The following is a 21,283-nucleotide window of genomic DNA, read 5'->3' as shown; positions in this document are numbered from 1 at the left end:
TGTAGTGCAGTAAGTCACTTTGTCCTATCAAACAGTACTACAAGTTAAAGATACTTGTGTATTTATACATCCTTTTCTTCATGCTGTTTCTGGAAAACACAAAGTACACTTTAAAGCTAGAATAGTACGAGTATTTATACTACCGGTACGTTAAGGGCTCCTTGAGTACTTGTAGTATTGCTAGTAGTACTTGTACCTTGGTCTGCCAGGCAGCTGTGTAGCAGAAACAGCAGAAGAACAGCAGCTGGTTTCAGATCCTCCATGATCAAGCAGAACCTCAGAACCAGAACCTCAGAACCTTAGAACCAGAACCAGAACCCGATCCAGCAGAGGAGGTCTTCAGCGTGTCTCTCGTCCCGTCTCGGTCTGTCTCTGCGGTTGCTGACCAGAGGGTCAAAGTGTGTCTGGTGGGAGTTTCAACATGTTTACTTTGACTCAACCAACATACTGCTGCACTCCTGGGTGAGTACAAGTACACAACGTGCAGGACAAAGTGGTCACACTCACAGGAGTCCATATGTAAGAGTTTACAGTCACAGAAGGCGATTAAGAAACTTAAAATTAATGGAAAATAATGTTTGGTAAGTTATCCAAGTATTATTATTATTATTATTATTATTATTATTATTATTATTATTATTACTATTATTATCATTATTATTATCATTATCATTATTATTATTATTATTACTATTATTATCATTATTATTATCATTATCATTATCATTATCATTATCATTATTATCATTATTACTATTATTATTATCATTATTATTATCATCATTATCATTATTATTATTATTATTATTATTATTATTATTATCATTATTATCATATTATTATCATTATTATTATCATTATCATTATTATCATTATTACTATTATTATCATTATTATTATCATTATTATTAACATTATCATTATTATTATTATTATTATTATCATTATTATTATTATCATTATCATTGTTATTATTATCATTATTATTATCATTATTATCATTATTACTATTATTATTATCATTATTATCATTATTATTATTATCATTATCATTATTATTATTATCATTATTATTATTATCATTATTATTATTATTATCATTATTATTATCATTATCATTATTATCATTATCTATTATTATCATTATTATTATTATTATTATTAACATTATTATTATTATTATTATCATTATTATTATTATTATCATTATTATTATTATTATCATTTATTATTATTATTATCATTATCATTATTATTATTATTATTATTATTATTATTAATGACTAGTCTTTGGATGGACTGTAGCGTCACAGGGGACGGTGTTACAGTAACAGTCGTCCTCTGACTGCACTGAGCAGATGAACTTTAGTTCCTCAGCTGTTTGTGAAGACGTCAGCTGAGTAAAGAATCTGAGGTCAGAGGTCAGAGGTCAGAGGTCAGTCTTTAAAAGTCACCGTTTGAATTCAAATGAAGCATCAAACCAGAGGAAGGTCAACATGAGCTGAGGTCTGAACGGTGACTCAGCACTAATCACTCAGATACTGACTCCCACTGAGGTGAAAGTCTCACTGAGGAAATGTATACTATACTATTAATATACTATTAATATACATGTGAAGAATCCAGAAAAACAAGTTCAAAGCATTGAAACAATGACAACAAACATGAATAAAAGAGAAAACATAAATGTTGTTTTATTGTGAATCATTTAGATGAATATAAATAAATGTGTTTCTGTGTGTTAACATAAATAAATGTGTTTCTATGTGTTTAACATAAATAAATGTGTTTCTATGTGTTTAACATAAATAAATGTGTTTCTATGTGTTAACATAAATAAATGTGTTTCTATGTGTTAACATAAATAAATGTGTTTCTATGTGTTAACATAAATAAATGTGTTTCTATGTGTTAACATAAATAAATGTGTTTCTATGTGTTAATATATATAAATATGTTTATATGTGTTAATATATTAATATATATAAATGTGTTAATATGTGTTAATATATATAAATGTGTTAATATGTATTAATATATAATAAATGTGTTTATATGTGTTTAATATATATAAATATGTTAATATGTGTTAATATATATAAATGTGTTAATATGTGTTAATATATATAAATATATATGTTAATATGTGTTTATATATATAAATGTGTTATATGTGTTAATATATATAAATATGTTAATATGTGTTAATATAATAAATAAATATGTGTTATATATATATAAATATGTGTTAATATATATAAATGTGTTAATATGTGTTAATATATATAAATGTGTTTAATATGTGTTTAATATATATAAATATGTTTATATGTGTTAATATATAATAAATAAATGTGTTTATATATGTTAATATATATAAATGTGTTTATATGTGTTAATATAATATATAATAAATAAATGTTTATATGTGTTAATATATATAAATGTGTTTATATGTGTTAATATATATAAATGTGTTAATATATATGTTAATATATATAAATATGTTAATATATGTATATATAAATGTGTTTAATATATATATAAATATGTTAATATATGTTAATATATATAAATATGTTAATATGTGTTAATATATATAAATGTGTTAATATGTGTTAATATATATAAATGTGTTTATATATGTGTTAATATATATAAATAATATGTGTTAATATATATAAATGTGTTTATATATGTTAATATATATAAATGTGTTATATATATAAATATGTTAATATAAATGTTAATATATATAAATATATATAAATATGTGTTAATATATATGTGTGTTTATATATATTAATATATATAAATGTGTTTATATGTAAAATATATATAAATGTGTTTATATATATAATATGTGTTAATATATATAAATGTGTTAATATGTGTTAATATATATAAATGTGTTAATATGTGTTAATATATATAAATGTGTTTATATGTTTATAAATGTGTTAATATATATAAATATGTTAATATGTGTTTAATATATATAAATATGTTAATATGTGTTAATATATATAAATGTGTTAATATGTGTTAATATATATAAATATGTTTATATGTGTTAATATATATAAATATGTGTTTAATATATATAAATATGTTAATATGTGTTAATATATATAATATGTTAATATATATAAATATGTTAATATGTATTTAATATATATATAAAATATGTTAATATGTGTTAATATATATAAATATGTTTAATATATATAAATATATAAATATGTTAATATATGTATGTTAATATATATATAAATATGTTAATATGTGTTAATATATATAAATATGTTAATATGTGTTAATATATATAAATATGTTAATATATTTTAATATATAAATATATATTAATATGTTAATATGTAATATATATAAATATGTTAATATGTGTTAATATATATAATATGTTAATATGTGTTAATATATATAAATATGTTAATATATATAATATAAATGTTTATATGTGTTAATATGTGTTAATATATATAAATATGTTAATATGTGTTAATAATATAAATATAAATATGTTAATATGTGTTAATATATATAAATATGTGTTAATATATGTATATATATATTAATATATATAAATGTGTTTATATGTGTTAATATATATAAATGTGTTAATATATATATATGTTAATATGTTTAATATATATAAATATGTTTATATGTATTAATATATATATATATTAATATATATAAATATATTAATATATATATATGTTAATATGTTTAATATATATAAATATGTTAATATGTGTTAATATATATAAATATATTAATATATATAAATGTTATGTGTTATTATATATATTAATATGTGTTTAATATATATAAATATGTTTATATGTGTTAATATATATAAATATGTTAATATATCTTAATATGTATAAATATATTAATATATAAATGTGTTTATATGTGTTAATATATATAAATGTGTTAATATATATATATGTTAATATGTGTTAATATATATAAATATGTTTATGTATATTAATATATATATGGAATATATAAACATAAATATAAATATTATATATATATGTGTTAATATATATATATATTTATTATATCAGACGCTCTTCTTTAAATCACTGCGCTTCTCTTCCAGACCGGCAGGTGGCGGTGACGCGCCTCGGCGCTGCAGATAAAAACACCCCCGAAGAAGAGCAGCGCCGCTAACAATGGCGGCTAACGCGCAGCTCCGCGTGGACCAGCTGCCCGCGGACCCGCTGCTGCACGTGCTGTCCCTGCTGGGCTTCAGAGACCTCATCAGGTACGACCCGGGTCCGCAGGGACCCGGACCCACCGGGGCCACCGGGGCCGAGCCGAGCCGAGCCTAGCCTAGCCTAGCCTAGCCTAGCCTAGCCTAGCCTAGCCTAGCTTAGCCTAGCCTAGCCTAGCCTAGCCTCTGCGCTAAAGAGGCGACAGAGTGACGTAATGATCATCAACACGATGACGTAGTTCAGTCAGCACGAAGCTAGCTGAAGCTACCTGAAGCTACCTGAAGCTAGCTGAAGCTACCTGAAGCTAGCTGAAGCTACCTGAAGCTAGCTGAAGCTACCTGAAGCTAGCTGAAGCTACCTGAAGCTAGCTGAAGCTAGCTGAAGCTACCTGAAGCTAGCTGAAGCTAACTGAAGCTAGCTGAAGCTACCTGAAGCTAGCTGAAGCTAACTGAAGCTAGCTGAAGCTAACTGACAGCTAGCTGACAGCTAACAGCTGTTTGTGTGTTCAGTTAGCTTCAGTTAGCTTCATGTATTGTTGTCATCACAAACATAAACAAACAGCTAACACACTACTACACAGGAAGTAGTACTACTAGTCCAGATGTGGAACCTTTACAGATCTTTACTGTTAGTTGTGTCAGTGTCTCTGTGTGTTGTTGCCATGGTTACACACTGATGTTGTGTGTGTGTGTGTGTGTGTGTGTGTGTAGTTGTAGTTATGTCAGCAGGAGGCTCAATGATCTGTCCAAACACAACCCTCTGTGGAGGTCTCTCTGCTCCACACACTGGCTGCTGACGGAGTGAGTACCTCCTCCGGTTCTCCAAAGGTTCCTCCTGCTCCCGGCTTCAAGCTCTACCATGACTGTGTGTGTGTGTGTGTGTGTGTGTGTGTGTGTGTGTGTGTCACAGTGCTGACCGGCTGCAGAGCGGCGTGTCCTGGTACTGCCTCTTCAAGCAGTACTACACAGACCTGGGCCGCTACATGCAGTACTACCCGGCTCTGAAGAGGGCCTGGGAGCAGCTGAAGGTCTTCCTGCAGCTGAGGTGTCCTCGCATGATCGCCTCGCTCAAAGGTCTCACATCTACACCTCTGAAGATGGAGGACACACTGTGTACTACATGAAGTACATTCTACTGAAGTAGCTGTTTCAATGCAGAGTGGTATTTGTACTTCTACTGAAGGATCGGAATACTTCCTTATGGAAGAGATGACATGTTCTGTGGTGCGTTTGTTTTCTTCGACAGAGGGCGCCACAGAGGTGGAGCTTAACGACATCGAGGCTCAGATCGGCTGCAGACTTCCAGACGACTACCGCTGCTCGTACCGGATCCACAACGGACAGAAGCTGGTGATCCCGGGGTCGGTGTCAGTCTGTCTGCTGACCTCCACCTGTCTGTCTGCCCGGCTGACCTCCACCTGTCTGTCTGTGTGTCCTCAGGCTGATGGGCAGCATGTCCCTGTCTAACCACTACCGGTCTGAGGTGCTTCTGGACGTGGAGACGGCGGCGGGAGGTTTCCAGCAGAGGAAGGGGATGAGACGCTGCCTCCCGCTGACCTTCTGCTTCCACACCGGACTCAGTCAGTACATGGCCCTGGAGCCGGCGGAGGGGCGCCGGATGTACGAGAGCTTCTACCCCTGCCCCGTACGTCACCCTCCTGCCCCGCCTTCACAATAAAAGTCTAACTGTTTTATAGAGGGGGGGAAATGTTTGGAAATATTAGACGTTGTGAAGCAGATGTAGTTCTTTAACAGTGAAGCAGATGTAGTTCTTTAACTGTGAAGCAGATGTAGTTCTTTAACAGTGAAGCAGCTGTAGTTCTTTAACAGTGAAGCAGATGTAGTTCTTTAACTGTGAAGCAGATGTAGTTCTCTTACAGTGAAGCAGATGTAGTTCTTTAACAGTGAAGCAGCTGTAGTTCTTTAACAGTGAAGCAGATGTAGTTCTTTAACAGTGAAGCAGATGTAGTTCTTTAACAGTGAAGCAGATGTAGTTCTTTAACAGTGAAGCAGATGTAGTTCTTTAACAGTGAAGCAGATGTAGTTCTTTAACAGTGAAGCAGATGTAGTTCTCTTACAGTGAAGCAGATGTAGTTCTTTAACAGTGAAGAAGTTCTTTAACAGTGAAGCAGATGTAGTTCTCTTACAGTGAAGCAGATGTAGTTCTTTAACAGTGAAGCAGATGTAGTTCTTTAACAGTGAAGCAGATGTAGTTCTTTAACAGTGAAGCAGATGTAGTTCTTTAACAGTGAAGCAGATGTAGTTCTTTAACAGTGAAGCAGATGTAGTTCTTTAACAGTGAAGCAGATGTAGTTCTTTAACAGTGAAGCAGATGTAGTTCTTTAACAGTGAAGCAGATGTAGTTCTTTAACAGTGAAGCTGTTTCTCTTACAGTGAAGCAGCTGTAGTTCTTTAACAGTGAAGCAGATGTAGTTCTTTAACTGTGAAGCAGATGTAGTTCTCTTACAGTGAAGCAGATGTAGTTCTTTAACAGTGAAGCAGATGTAGTTCTTTAACTCTTAGTTCTTTAACAGTGAAGCAGATGTAGTTCTTTAACAGTGAAGCAGATGTAGTTCTTTAACAGTGAAGATGTAGTTCTTTAACTGTGAAGCAGATGTAGTTCTTTAACAGTGAAGCAGATGTAGTTCTTTAACAGTGAAGCAGATGTAGTTCTTTAACAGTGAAGCTGTTCATGTGTTGTTTCAGGATCAGACGGCTCAGGACCCGTCAGCCATCGACATGTTCATCACAGGTCTGTTCATCTCATTAAACCGGGACGAAGAACCATATTTATAATATTATTCATATATTAATAATATATATGAATATATTATTATTAATATATTAATAATAATATATATTAATATATATTATTATTAATAATGAGTCTTGACCTGTCGGCCATGTTGAAAACGTTTAAAGTGTCTCTGTGGTGCGTTCAGGTTCCTCCTTCTTTGAGTGGTTCACGGTGTACGTCCAGGACGTGGTCACTGGAGAGTACCCCATCATCAGAGACCAGATCTTCAGGTGACCCACGTTGATGTCTGCTGTGTTTATGTCCCTCAGACTCACACACACCTGTTCTTTGTTCAACAGGTCTTCATGTCTTCATGTCTTCATGTCTTCAGGTACGTCCATGAGAAAGGCTGTGAGGAGACGACCGGTGACATCACCGTCTCTGTCTCTACCTCCTTCCTCCCTGAACTGTCCTCCGTCCACCCACCACACTTCTTCTTCACCTACCGCATCAGGTACCTGTCTGCCTGTCTCTCTCTCCATGTCCTTTATCAGACTGTCTGTCTCTCTCTCCATGTCCTTTATCAGACTGTCTGTCTCTCTCTCCATGTCCTTTAACAGACTGTCTGTCTCTCTCTCCATGTCCTTTAACAGACTGTCTGTCTCTCTCTCCATGTCCTTTAACAGACTGTCTGTCTCTCTCTCCATGTCCTTTATGTCTGTCTTTATGTCCTTTAACAGACTGTCTGTCTCTCTCTCCATGTCCTTTAACAGACTGTCTGTCTCTCTCTCCATGTCCTTTAACAGACTGTCTGTCTCTCTCTCCATGTCCTTTAACAGACTGTCTGTCTCTCTCTCCATGTCCTTTAACAGACTGTCTGTCTCTCTCTCTCCATGTCCTTTAACAGACTGTCTGTCTCTCTCTCCATGTCCTTTAACAGACTGTCTGTCTCTCTCCAGGATAGAGATGTCCAGCAGTGCGTCTCCAGAAGCTGCCTGTCAGCTGGACAGTCGTTACTGGAAGATCACGACCTCTGATGGGAACGTGGAGGAGGTTCAGGGTCCCGGCGTCGTCGGTACGCTGCTCGCATCACATGACCCGTCAGCTCGTCTGGGATTGGCTGCTATCACCTGCTGAGTGTTTCTGTGTATTTATGTGTGTGTGTGTGTGTGTGTGTGTGTGGAGAGTTTCCTGTCATGACACCCGGTAAAGTGCACGAGTACGCCAGCTGCACCACCTTCTCCACCCCGACAGAGTTCATGGAGGGTCACTACACCTTCCACAGACTGGGTAAGTACAGCACCGTCCCTCCACCTGGTTCAATGCCGGAGCAACAGTTAGCATTCAGGGCTAACCTGTATACCCATGAGTGTTTATTAAGCAGCTGTAGTTCTTTAACAGTGAAGCAGCTGTAGTTCTCTTACAGTGAAGCAGATGTAGTTCTTTAACAGTGAAGCAGATGTAGTTCTTTAACAGTGAAGCAGATGTAGTTCTTTAACAGTGAAGCAGCTGTAGTTCTTTAACAGTGAAGCAGATGTAGTTCTTTAACAGTGAAGCAGCTGTAGTTCTCTTACAGTGAAGCAGATGTAGTTCTTTAACAGTGAAGCAGATGTAGTTCTTTAACAGTGAAGCAGCTGTAGTTCTCTTACAGTGAAGCAGATGTAGTTCTCTTACAGTGAAGCAGATGTAGTTCTTTAACAGTGAAGCAGATGTAGTTCTTTAACAGTGAAGCAGATGTAGTTCTTTAACAGTGAAGCAGATGTAGTTCTTTAACAGTGAAGCAGATGTAGTTCTTTAACAGTGAAGCAGATGTAGTTCTCTTACAGTGAAGCAGATGTAGTTCTCTTACAGTGAAGCAGATTCTTTAACAGTGAAGTTCTTTAACAGTGAAGCAGATGTAGTTCTTTAACAGTGAAGCAGCTGTAGTTCTTTAACAGTGAAGCAGCTGTAGTTCTTTAACAGTGAAGCAGCTGTAGTTCTTTAACAGTGAAGCAGATGTAGTTCTTTAACAGTGAAGCAGCTGTAGTTCTTTAACAGTGAAGCAGCTGTAGTTCTTTAACAGTGAAGCAGCTGTAGTTCTTTAACAGTGAAGCAGCTGTAGTTCTTTAACAGTGAAGCAGATGTAGTTCTGTAGTTCTTTAACAGTGAAGCAGCTGTAGTTCTTTAACAGTGAAGCAGCTGTAGTTCTTTAACAGTGAAGCAGCTGTAGTTCTTTAACAGTGAAGCAGCACACCCCCCTCACTGTTTTGTCGTTGTTCTGATGTCTCGTAGCCAATAAGGAGGAAGTGTTCCACGTGGCGATTCCTCGGTTCCACATGATCTGCCCTCCGTTCAGAGAGCCGCTGGTCCGAACGGTAAAAACTAACATTAAACATAATCAATAATGAATCCGATTCACGATAAATAAGATAATGATCGTGTCTTTGAACGTCGCAGCAGAAGGCGGCGGCGAGTTACCCGCCTCGCTTAGACGACCACGACCACGACGACGAGTTCTGTGACGGAGACGGCGACGACTTCGGAGACCTGCGAGGAATCAACATGGCCGCCCTGGAGGGAGCGTGGTGCCCCCGACACATCTGACCGCGGCGTCGTCACGGAAACCAGACGGGACCGTCAGCCGTTTGTCAGACAAGTCGCGTCGATTCCAGACTAACGAACAAAAAACAGGAACAAATGTGAACGAGGAACGTTTCCTCACCACGATGTGGAACGTTTCCTCACCACGATGTGGAACGAACGATGTGGAACGTTTCCTCACCACGATGTGGAACGTTTCCTCACCACGATGTGGAACGTTTCCTCTTCACGATGTGGAACGTTTCCTCTTCCCGATGTGGAACGTTTCCTCACCACGATGTGGAACGTTTCCTCACCACGATGTGGAACGTTTCCTCACCACGATGTGGAACGTTTCCTCTTCACGATGTGGAACGTTTCCTCTTCCCGATGTGGAACGTTTCCTCTTCCCGATGTGGAACGTTTCCTCTTCCCGATGTGGAACGTTTCCTCACCACGATGTGGAACGTTTCCTCTTCACGATGTGGAACGTTTCCTCTTCACGATGTGGAACGTTTCCTCTTCCCGATGTGGAACGTTTCCTCTTCCCGATGTGGAACGTTTCCTCACCACGATGTGGAACGTTTCCTCTTCCCGATGTGGAACGTTTCCTCTTCCCGATGTGGAACGTTTCCTCACCCGATGTGGAACGTTTCCTCACCACGATGTGGAACGTTTCCTCTCCCCGATGTGGAATGTCAACGAGGACGGGACGATGACGTCATCGTTGTTGAGTGACCGCTTCCTGTTTCAAGGACCGGTTCTGTAAAAAGCTCCTCGTGGATATTTCAGAGTTCTAGTTTTGAGTCAGAAGGTTCTCTTTAAGATCGTTTCCACTGCAGGAACCAATCTGTGATTTCCTACATTCATTACAGTCTTTAAACGTCTCGTTTTGACCCAGAGGTTTTCAGTTAGAATGATTTAAACGGACAGATCAGCTGATGTGTTCTCCAAACAATCATGAGTCCCACAGACACGTTTGAAACCATTAGAACCAAACCAGTATCGTGTGCTGACTGGTGTGGAGTTCCTGCAGTGGAAACCAGTGTGATGGTGGAGGATTATTTCAGCCATGTGTGGGCTTTTATTTTGAAAAGGGAGAAGTGTTTCCTTTGCTGTGCTTCGTGGTTTTTGTTCTTTTCTTCTTCTGTCCTGGAGGACCTCCGTCATGCTCTCGTGTGATTGGTCGGTTTGTTTTGTATGTTTTGGGCTAAATAAATAACAAATATTCATCACAGCAGACTCCCTTTACTGTCACGTGATCAGAGCCAGGTCGTCACGGAGACGAGGTGGTCATGTGATCAGGGTGGTCATGTGATCAGGGTGAGGTAATCAGTTATATTCACGTAAGTACACTGTTAAAGGTACTTCTACTTCATTGAGTGTTTTCTACTTCTGAGGAAATGTTTCTACATTTAGTGACTTTAACTAATAAATGTTTAATAGAAACACAGTATTTCTACCTTTACTAGAACAATTCAGTACTTTTTTCACTTCACAATAAAAGCCCCCTCATTAGGACATTTTAAACCACCACGTTTCTTTCACAATAAAAGCCTTTATAATACAGGAACGTTTAAAACAACCACATGTTTCTTTCACAATAAAAGCCTTTTTAATAATAAGAGGAAGTCTTAAACTACCACATTGGTAAGAAGTATTTTATTCCTGACTGAGTCGTTGTAGTTTTAACATCACATGACCTTCACTTCAGTCTTCATCCTCCTCTTCCTCCATCATCACCCTCTCCGTTCTCCTCCTCTTCCTCGCCCCTCTCCTCTCCTTCTTCTCTTCCTCCTCCTCCTCCTCTTCATTCTCCTCCTCCCCCCCTCTCCCTCCTCCTCCTGCCCCCCCCTCCCCCTCCTCCTCCCGGGCGTTGCAGCGGCTGCAGTGCCTCCTGAACCCCCCCATGAAGTGGGACCTGAAGCAGCAGAAGGGGCAGGCGTAGCGTCCGGGTCGGTGGGCGGCGCTGACGTGCTGCTGCAGCCGACTCGGCAGGAAGAAGCTTCTGGAGCAGCTCCGGCAGCCGTACGGCCGCTCCACGTCGTGGCAGCGCACCACGTGACTGATGGCGAAGCCTGCAACACAGGGCAGAGACCACACAAGGTGCATTGTGGTTAATGTAAGCAGAACGACATGATGAGATTATGAATGGATCTGCTCTGTGTTCACATCCTGAAGTTCAGAGCGTCACAGATTAGTAGTCACATGACCGTTGCTCTCAGATGAATGAGCTCAGAATTGAATGTTTTTATCAGAATCTGGTTAAAACAAACGGTTTATTTATGGAGAGATTTTAAATGACGACACACATGATGTGTTCAGGGACCGTCGGACAGATGTAAACCTGCTTCGGTCGACCTGTGACTCAGACAGGAAGTGAGGAGGCGGAGCTACCTTTCAGCTTGGTCTTCCAGCCACAGAGCAGACACACGAAGCGGTTGGAGATGAAGCGAACCACTTTGGCCGTCGCCTCCATCTCCTCCTTCAGCTGCTCCCCGCTCAGCCCCGCCCCCCCCTCCTCCTCCTCGGCCGTGGCGCTGGCGTCCCGGCGGATGGCCTGGGAGGCGTAGGCTTTGGGGATGTCGTGCTTCCTCACCACGTGGTTCACTCCCAGAGCTTTCAGCTTGGTCCTCCAGCCGCAGATCAGACAGTGATAGCCGGCGCCGTCGAACATCAGCACGCTGTCGTCTCCCTTCTGGGGGGCGGGGCCATCTCCATCAGGCCCCTCCCCCTCCGTCTTCTTCTGCTCCTCCCTCTCCTCCTCCTCGCTGCTCCTCTTCACAGCATCTTTGCCCCCCTCCTCCTCCTCCCCCCGCTCTCCCTCCCCCTCCCCCTCTGGTCCTCACAGTGTCTGGAGATGAGGTGCTTGTAGACCTTGTTGAAGTCTCTGCTGGTGAAGAAGCAGTCGGAGCAGTGGAACAGGCGGGCGGTGCTCTGGTACATCAGGATGTTGCCGAGGCGACCGACCGTCACGCCGTCCAGGCGGGCGGGGTGAGACGCCGCCGTGTGGGTGAGCTGGTGGGCGTGGCTCTTGGAGAAGTGGCCACAGAGGCGGCACTGCAGGTGGACCGCCGCGCCGCCGCCGACCTCCCCGCGGGACGGGACGATGACGGACAAGAGCGTCTTCACGCCGTCTGAACAGAGAACAATAAAGTCACATTCAAATGATTAGAACATGAAGCCCTAACCTCTGAAACATTTAGAGACGGTTTAACGAGCGTCCTCACCCTTCTGCTGGACCTCCTCCTCCTCCTCCAGCACCACCAGCTCATTGTTAAACAGCTCCTCCTGGTCCTCCTCCTGGTCCTCCTGGTCCTCCTGGTTCTGGTCCTGGTTGTGTAGTCGGGTCTTGGTGATGGCGTCCCGTCTGGTGGAGCCGGTCTGTCCGTCCCTGAACCAGAGGACCAGATGGTCTTCGCTGCCGTCCGTCTTCACTGAGAGTCCGCAGGCTTTGAAGGACTTCCTGATCAGGTCCGGGTCCAGCTGGTCCCACGCTGAGACCACCCAGTCCACCAGGAGGCGGCGTGGGGGGGGTCCGCGGTTCTCCTCGGCGTCCGTCCAGCGCCGGTAAGCGTCCTGCACCTCCTTCCTGAAGGGCTCCTTCCACATCACCTCGGGTGGCTGGACCAGCCGGGTGCATCCTCTGGGGACCGTTGCCGTGGTGACGTCGTAGCCGGCGCTCAGCTCGGCCTTGGCGGCTGCGCCGATGTGCCGGCGGTACGAGTCCCAGACCAGGAGCCGCGGGCGCCGCTGGACTTTCCCACCGCGACCCGGAGCCAGTCCACAGTGAGGGCGTCGCTCATCCAGCCGTTCACGGACCACCGGACCTCGGCGCCGCTGGTCGACTCCGCCTCCTCGCCCTCCGGCCCTCTGAAGACGATGAAGGGCTTCAGCTTGGTGCCGGCGGCGGCGGCGGCGAGGACGACGGTGAGGCGGCTCACACCGTCCAGACAGACCGCCGTCTCGTCCATGGCGATGATGTCGCCCTCAGAGATGTTCTTGGCGTTCACCGTCCGGCCGACGCGGTCGATGAACCCGACCAGCTTCTCCGTGAGGACCTGGGGTCCGACGGCGGCGAAGTGGAGCGGCGGCGAAGCGGCAGGTCGATCCTCTGCAGGAGACTCTGCAGCCAACCGGGGACGCCGCCCCCCGCCGCTCACCGACGGGAACAGCTCCACAGCTCTGCTCTCGATCAGGCTTCTGGACAGCGTGGTGCCTTCATGGAACATCGAAAATATCCACTCCTCCAGCTCCTCGCTCACCTCCCTCCTCCCCTGACGACCGGCTCCTCCTCCCTCCTCCCCCCCTCTGCCAGAAGCTCCTCCCCCCTCCCCCCTCCGCCCGCTGGAGCTCCTCCTTCCTCCTCCTCCAGTAGCGGATCCTCTTGATGTCCACGTTGAAGTGTCTCGCCGTCTGCTCGTCAGAGTTCTCCTCCGTGTGACGCAACACGCGCTCCTTAAACTCCACGTGGAACCGCCGCCTGGCCGGCATGTCTCTTTAAGAGACGGAGACAGAGAGAGGACAAAAAGACTTCAGAGGAGAGAGAGAGAACAAAAAGACTTCAGAGGAGAGAGAGAGAGAGGACAAAAAGACTTCAGAGGAGAGAGAGAGAACAAAAAGACTTCAGAGGAGAGAGAGAGAGAGAGAGGAAGAGAACAAAAAAAGACTTCAGAGGAGAGAGAGAGAGAGGACAAAAAGACTTCAGAGGAGAGAGAGAGAGAGACAAAAAGACTTCAGAGGAGAGAGAGAGGACAAAAAGACTTCAGAGGAGAGAGAGAGAGACAAAAAGACTTCAGAGGAGAGAGAGAGAGAGGACAAAAAGACTTCAGAGGAGAGAGAGAGAGGACAAAAAGACTTCAGAGAGAGAGAGAGAAAAAAAGACTTCAGAGGAGAGAGAGAGAGGACAAAAAGACTTCAGAGGAGAGAGAGAGGACAAAAAGACTTCAGAGGAGAGAGAGAGAGAGAGAGAGACAAAAAGACTTCAGAGGAGAGAGAGAGAGGACAAAAAGACTTCAGAGGAGAGAGAGAGAGAGAGAGAGAGAGAGGACAAAAAGACTTCAGAGGAGAGAGAGAGGACAAAAAGACTTCAGAGGAGAGAGAGAGGACAAAAAGACTTCAGAGGAGAGAGAGAGAGGACAAAAAGACTTCAGAGGAGAGAGAGAGGAGACGACTCCTATACTGCAGTAATACTGTAGTAGTAATACTCTGTGACTAGTATATAATAATACTCTGTTACTAGTATATAATAATACTGTTACTAGTAATAATAGTGTTAATAGTGATAATAATAGTAATAATAATAATAGTGTTAATAGTGATGATAATAATAATAATAGTGTTAATAGTGATAATAATAATAGTAATAATAATAGTGATAATAATAATAGTGTTAATAGTGATAATAGTGATGATAATAGTGATAATAATAGTGTTAATAGTGATAATAATAATAATAGTGATAATAGTAATAATAATGATAATAATAGTAATAATAATGATAATAATAATAGTAATAATAATAATAGTGTTAATAGTAATAATAATAATGATAATAATAGTGTTAATAGTAATAATAGTAATAATGATAATAATAGTGATAATAATAATAATAGTGTTAATAGTAATAATAATAATAATAATAATAATAATAATAGTGATAATAATAATAGTGTTAATAGTAATAATAGTAATAATAATAATAGTAATAATAATAATAGTGATAATAGTGTTAATAATAATAGTGTTAATAGTGATAATAATAATAATGATATAATAATAGTGTTAATAGTAATAATAGTGATGATAATAATAGTAATAATAATAATAAATAATAATAATAGTGATAATAATAGTGTTAATAGTAATAATAATAATAGTGTTATAGTGATAATAATAATAGTGTTAATAGTAATAATATAATAATAGATAATAATAATAATAATGTAGTGTAATAATAATAATAGTGATAATAATAATAATGATGATAATAATAGTGTTAATAGTAATAATAGTGATAATAATAGTAATAATAATAATGATAATAATAATAATGATGATAATAATAGTGTTAATAGTATAATAGATAATAATAATAATAGTGTTAATAGTGATAATAATAATAGTGTTAATAGTGATAATAATGATAATAATAGTGTTAATAGATAATGATAAATAATTTATTAGTCCCGCAATGTGATAATAAATAAGAATAATACATAATAGTGTTAATAATAATAATAATAGTGAATAGTAGAAGACAAGTAAGAATAAAATAATAAAGAAATAATAATAAATAATAATAATAATGATGATAATAATAGTGTTAATAGTAATAATAGTGATGATAATAATAGTAATAATAATAATGATAATAATAATAATGATGATAATAATAGTGTTAATAGTAATAATAGTGATGATAATAATAATAGTGTTAATAGTGATAATAATAATAGATAATAATAGTGTTAATAGTAATAAATAATAGTGATGATAATAATAGTAATAATAATAATGATAGTAATAATAGTGATGATAATAATAGTGTTAATAGTGATAATAATAATAATGATGATAATAATAGTGTTAATAGTAATAATAGTGATGATAATAATAATAATAGTGTTAATAGTGATAATAATAGTGTTAATAGTAATAATGATGATAATAATAGTAATAATAATAGTGATAATAATGATAATAATAATAATAGTGATAATAATAGTGATAATAGTGCCTTCGTGAGGTCATGTTAATGACGTCACACAGGTCTATCATTGTATTGATAACAACAGACATCATGCTCCACGTGTCGCTAGCCTGCTAGCTCCCTGCTAGCTCCCTGCTAGCTCTCCTTACCTCCTCTCTCTCTCTCTCCTCTCTCTCTCTCTCTCTCTCTCTCTCTCTCTCCCTCTCCCCCGGTGGTCGGTGCGGACGGAGCTCGTCGCGGTACCGGAGGATCTCCTCGGGGTTTAACGGGGTTTAACGGTGTCGTTACGGAGAGAACCGGGAGTTCCGGGTGTTGACTGGAGCTCAGCCAATCAGCTCGCTGCTCAGTGACGACGACCAATCACAGGCGACACACGAGATCTCGCTCTAGACACTTATCGCGAGATCTCAGTCACGCTTTAAACTCATTGTTATTATTAGTGTTTATAGATGCTATAAAGATCAAACAAACCAATATAAAACATAAATACTATATACACATTATATATACACATTTTATATACACACTATATATACACATTATATATACACATTTATATATACACATTATATATATACACATTATATATACACATATATATACACATATATATATATATATACACATTATATATACACTTATATATACACACTATATATATACACATTATATATACACATTATATATATATATATACACATTATATATACACATTATATATACACACTATATATACACATTATATATACACATTATATATACACATTATATATACACACATTATATATACACACTATATATACACATTATATATACACATTTTATATATATATACACATTATATATACACATTATATATACACACTTATATATACACATTATATATACACATTATATATACACACTATATATACACATATATATACACATTATATATACACACTATATATATACACTTATATATACAATTATATATACACTTATATATAGCAGCAGCATCTCATACAAGAAGAGACTGAACAAGCTTGTATAAGGCCAGCAGTGTGCTGGGGTGTCCACTGGATACGGTGGATATATACACATCCCTATATACACATTATATATACACATTATATATACACCATATATATACACACATATATATAGGCTGCACAACCAGCTCTGCTCCCATATACCACATGACCACAGGACAATAATGGACAATATGACAATAATAACCTGTGCAATACACTACACCGTGCAATAATAGTTAAGAAAGTTAAAAATAGTTAAAACAGTTGTTTTTTTCTGTCTGTAAATATAATATTTCAGTTATTGTTGTTTTTTTCTACTGTTTTTATATTGCTTATTTATAATACTTGTTTTATTTTATTTTTTATTTCTTTATTTTTATTCTTACATTTGTCTTCTACTATGTCTCTATACACTTTATATACGCTGTTGTAAGTCTATATACTAATAAAGGATTATATTATCTTATATTATCACATTTATATACACTATATATATACACATTATATATACACATTATATATACACATTATATATACACATTTTATATATACACACTATATATACACATTATATATACACATTATATATACACTATATATATACACATTATATATACACATTATATATACACATTATATATACACACTATATATACACTATATATACACAATATATACACACTATATATACACACTATATATACACATTATATATACACATTATATATACACATTATATATACACACTATATATACACTATATATATACACACTATATATATACACATTATATATACACATTATATATACACATTATATATACACATTATATATATATACATTATATATATACATTATATATATTATATATACACTATGTATACACATATATATATATATATACATGTGTACATATATATATACACATTATATATACACATTATATATACACATATATATACACATATATATACACATTATATATACACATTATATATACACATATATATACACTATATATATACACATTATATATACACATTATATATACACATTATATATACACACTATATATACACTATATATATACACTATATATATACACATTATATATACACATTATATATATTATATATACACATTATATATATACACATTATATATACACATTATATATACACATTATATATATACACATTATATATACACATTATATATACACACTATATATACACATTATATATACACTATGTTCATGTTCAAATCCTCCATTGTGGAAGCTGCTGCTAGGAGTTGTGGTCGGAAGGCGATCGGTGCCTGTCGTGGCGACAATCCAAGAACCCGCTGGTGGACACCAGCGGTGAAGGAGGCCGTCAAGCTGAAGAAGGAGGCCTTTCGGGCTTGGTTGGCCGAGGGGTCTCCTGAATCAGCAGGCAGGTACCGGTTGGCCAGAAGGGCTGCAGCTGCGGCGGTTGCTGAGGCAAAACCCGGGTGTGGGAGGAGTTCGGCGAGGCCATGGAGAAGGACTTTCGAATGGCCTCAAGGAAGTTCTGGCAAACCGTGAGACGACTCAGAAAGGGGAAGCAGGGCTTCTCTCAGGCTGTGCTCAGCAGGGGGGGAGAACTGCAGACCCGGACTGGGGATATTGTCGAGCGGTGGAAAGAACACTTTGAGGAACTCCTGAACCCGACCAACACGTCCTCTGTGGAAGAGGCAGAGTCTGAAGACTCAGGGGAAGTCTCGTCCATATGCCTGGCGGAGGTCGTTGAGGTAGTTAAAAAGCTCTTCAGCGGCAAAGCGCCAGGAGTGGATGAGATTCGACCGGAGATGCTAAAGGCTCTGGACATTGTTGGGCTGTCTTGGTTGACACGTCTCTTCACTGTCACGTGGAAGTCGGGTACAGTGCCTGTGGAGTGGCAGACCGGGGTGGTGGTTCCCATTTTCAAAAAGGGGACCGGAGAGTGTGCTCCAATTATAGGGGCATCACACTGCTCAGCCTCCCCGGGAAAGTTTACTCCAGGGTGCTGGAAAGGAGGCTCCGTCCGATTGTCGAACCTCAGATCCAGGAGGAGCAATGCGGATTCCGTCCTGGACGTGGAACAGCGGACCAACTCTTTACCCTTGCAGGTCTGTTGGAGGGGGCATGGGAGTTTGCTCATCCAGTCTACATGTGTTTTGTGGACTTGGAGAAGGCCTTCGACCGTGTCCCTCGGGGAGTCCTGTGGGGGGTACTGCGGGAATATGGGGTACCTGGTTCGTTACTACGAGCCATTCGGTCCTTGTATGACCAAAGTGAGAGCTGTGTCCGGATACTCGGCACAAAGTCGAGCTTGTTCCCAGTGTGTGTTGGCCTCCTCCAGGGCTGCCCATTGTCACCAACCCTGTTTGTGATTTTCATGGACAGGATTTCAAGGCGCAGCCGGGGGAGGAGAGTTTCTGGTTTGGGGACCTCAGAATCGCATCCCTGCTTTTTGCAGATGATGTGGTTCTGTCAGCTTCTTCAGAACGTGACCTTCAGCACGCACTGGGGCGGTTGTACCGGACCGTTTTGGTGAAGAAGGAGCTGAGCCGTAAGGCAAAGCTCTCGATTTACCAGTCCATCTACGTTCCAACCCTCACCTATGGTCATGAGCTTTAGGTAGTGACCCTCACCTATGGTCATGAGCTTTAGGTAGTGACCCTCACCTATGGTCATGAGCTTTGGGTAGTGACCCTCACCTATGGTCATGAGCTTTAGGTAGTGACCCTCACCTATGGTCATGAGCTTTAGGTAGTAACCCTCACCTATGGTCATGAGCTTTAGGTAGTCACCCTCACCTATGGTCATGAGCTTTAGGTAGTGACCCTCACCTATGGTCATGAGCTTTAGGTAGTGACCCTCACCTATGGTCATGAGCTTTAGGTAGTGACCCTCACCTATGGTCATGAGCTTTAGGTAGTGACCCTCACCTATGGTCATGAGCTTTAGGTAGTCACCCTCACCTATGGTCATGAGCTTTAGGTAGTGACCCTCACCTATGGTCATGAGCTTTAGGTAGTGACCCTCACCTATGGTCATGAGCTTTAGGTAGTGACCCTCACCTATGGTCATGAGCTTTGGGTAGTAACCCTCACCTATGGTCATGAGCTTTAGGTAGTGACCCTCACCTATGGTCATGAGCTTTGGGTAGTGACCCTCACCTATGGTCATGAGCTTTGGGTAGTGACCCTCACCTATGGTCATGAGCTTTAGGTAGTGACCCTCACCTATGGTCATGAGCTTTAGGTAGTGACCCTCACCTATGGTCATGAGCTTTGGGTAGTGACCCTCACCTATGGTCATGAGCTTTAGGTAGTCACCCTCACCTATGGTCATGAGCTTTGGGTAGTAACCCTCACCTATGGTCATGAGCTTTGGGTAGTAACCCTCACCTATGGTCATGAGCTTTAGGTAGTGACCCTCACCTATGGTCATGAGCTTTAGGTAGTGACCCTCACCTATGGTCATGAGCTTTGGGTAGTGACCCTCACCTATGGTCATGAGCTTTAGGTAGTGACCCTCACCTATGGTCATGAGCTTTGGGTAGTGACCCTCACCTATGGTCATGAGCTTTGGGTAGTAACCCTCACCTATTGTCATGAGCTTTGGGTGACCCTAGGTGACCCTCACCTATGGTCATGAGCTTTAGGTAGTGACCCTCACCTATGGTCATGAGCTTTAGGTAGTGACCCTCACCTATGGTCATGAGCTTTAGGTAGTGACCCTCACCTATGGTCATGAGCTTTAGGTAGTGACCCTCACCTATGGTCATGAGCTTTAGGTAGTGACCCTCACCTATGGTCATGAGCTTTAGGTAGTGACCCTCACCTATGGTCATGAGCTTTAGGTAGTGACCCTCACCTATGGTCATGAGCTTTAGGAGAAGGACGTCTGGAGGACCCTCCTTAGCTTGCTGCCCCCGTGACCCGGCCCCGGATAAGAGGAAGGAAATGGATGGATATATACATATTATATATACTTATATATACATATTATA

At 39.3% G+C, this 21,283-nt stretch overlaps 2 protein-coding genes across 2 annotated transcripts in view; one reads left to right on the top strand and one right to left on the bottom strand.

The window, feature by feature from the left end:
• f2 (coagulation factor II (thrombin)) overlaps positions 1-362 on the bottom strand; it is a 7,327-nt gene extending 6,965 nt beyond the window's left edge. The window contains exon 1 of the mRNA XM_054623763.1: positions 197-362. Coding sequence (XP_054479738.1) covers positions 197-263 — 67 coding nt within the window. The 5' untranslated portion in view covers positions 264-362. The remainder of the gene's footprint in view (positions 1-196) is intronic.
• A 138-nt stretch (positions 363-500) lies between these two features.
• Positions 501-9,715, top strand: fbxo3 (F-box protein 3). The gene is made up of 13 exons (XM_054623761.1): positions 501-581; positions 4,133-4,297; positions 4,958-5,047; positions 5,157-5,320; positions 5,493-5,607; positions 5,687-5,891; positions 6,953-6,998; positions 7,189-7,273; positions 7,375-7,497; positions 7,943-8,059; positions 8,167-8,273; positions 9,255-9,337; positions 9,420-9,715. Exons 2-13 carry the CDS (start codon positions 4,206-4,208, stop codon positions 9,564-9,566), a joined length of 1,374 nt encoding a protein of 457 aa, XP_054479736.1. The 5' UTR covers positions 501-581; positions 4,133-4,205; the 3' UTR covers positions 9,567-9,715.
• Positions 9,716-21,283: the final 11,568 nt, after the last annotated feature.

Source organism: Anoplopoma fimbria, chromosome 22 (assembly GCF_027596085.1).
Source record: "Anoplopoma fimbria isolate UVic2021 breed Golden Eagle Sablefish chromosome 22, Afim_UVic_2022, whole genome shotgun sequence".
Lineage (NCBI taxonomy): Eukaryota > Metazoa > Chordata > Actinopteri > Perciformes > Anoplopomatidae > Anoplopoma > Anoplopoma fimbria.
Note: the sequence above shows the minus strand (reverse complement) of the source record. Positions and strands in the feature narration are given on the sequence as shown.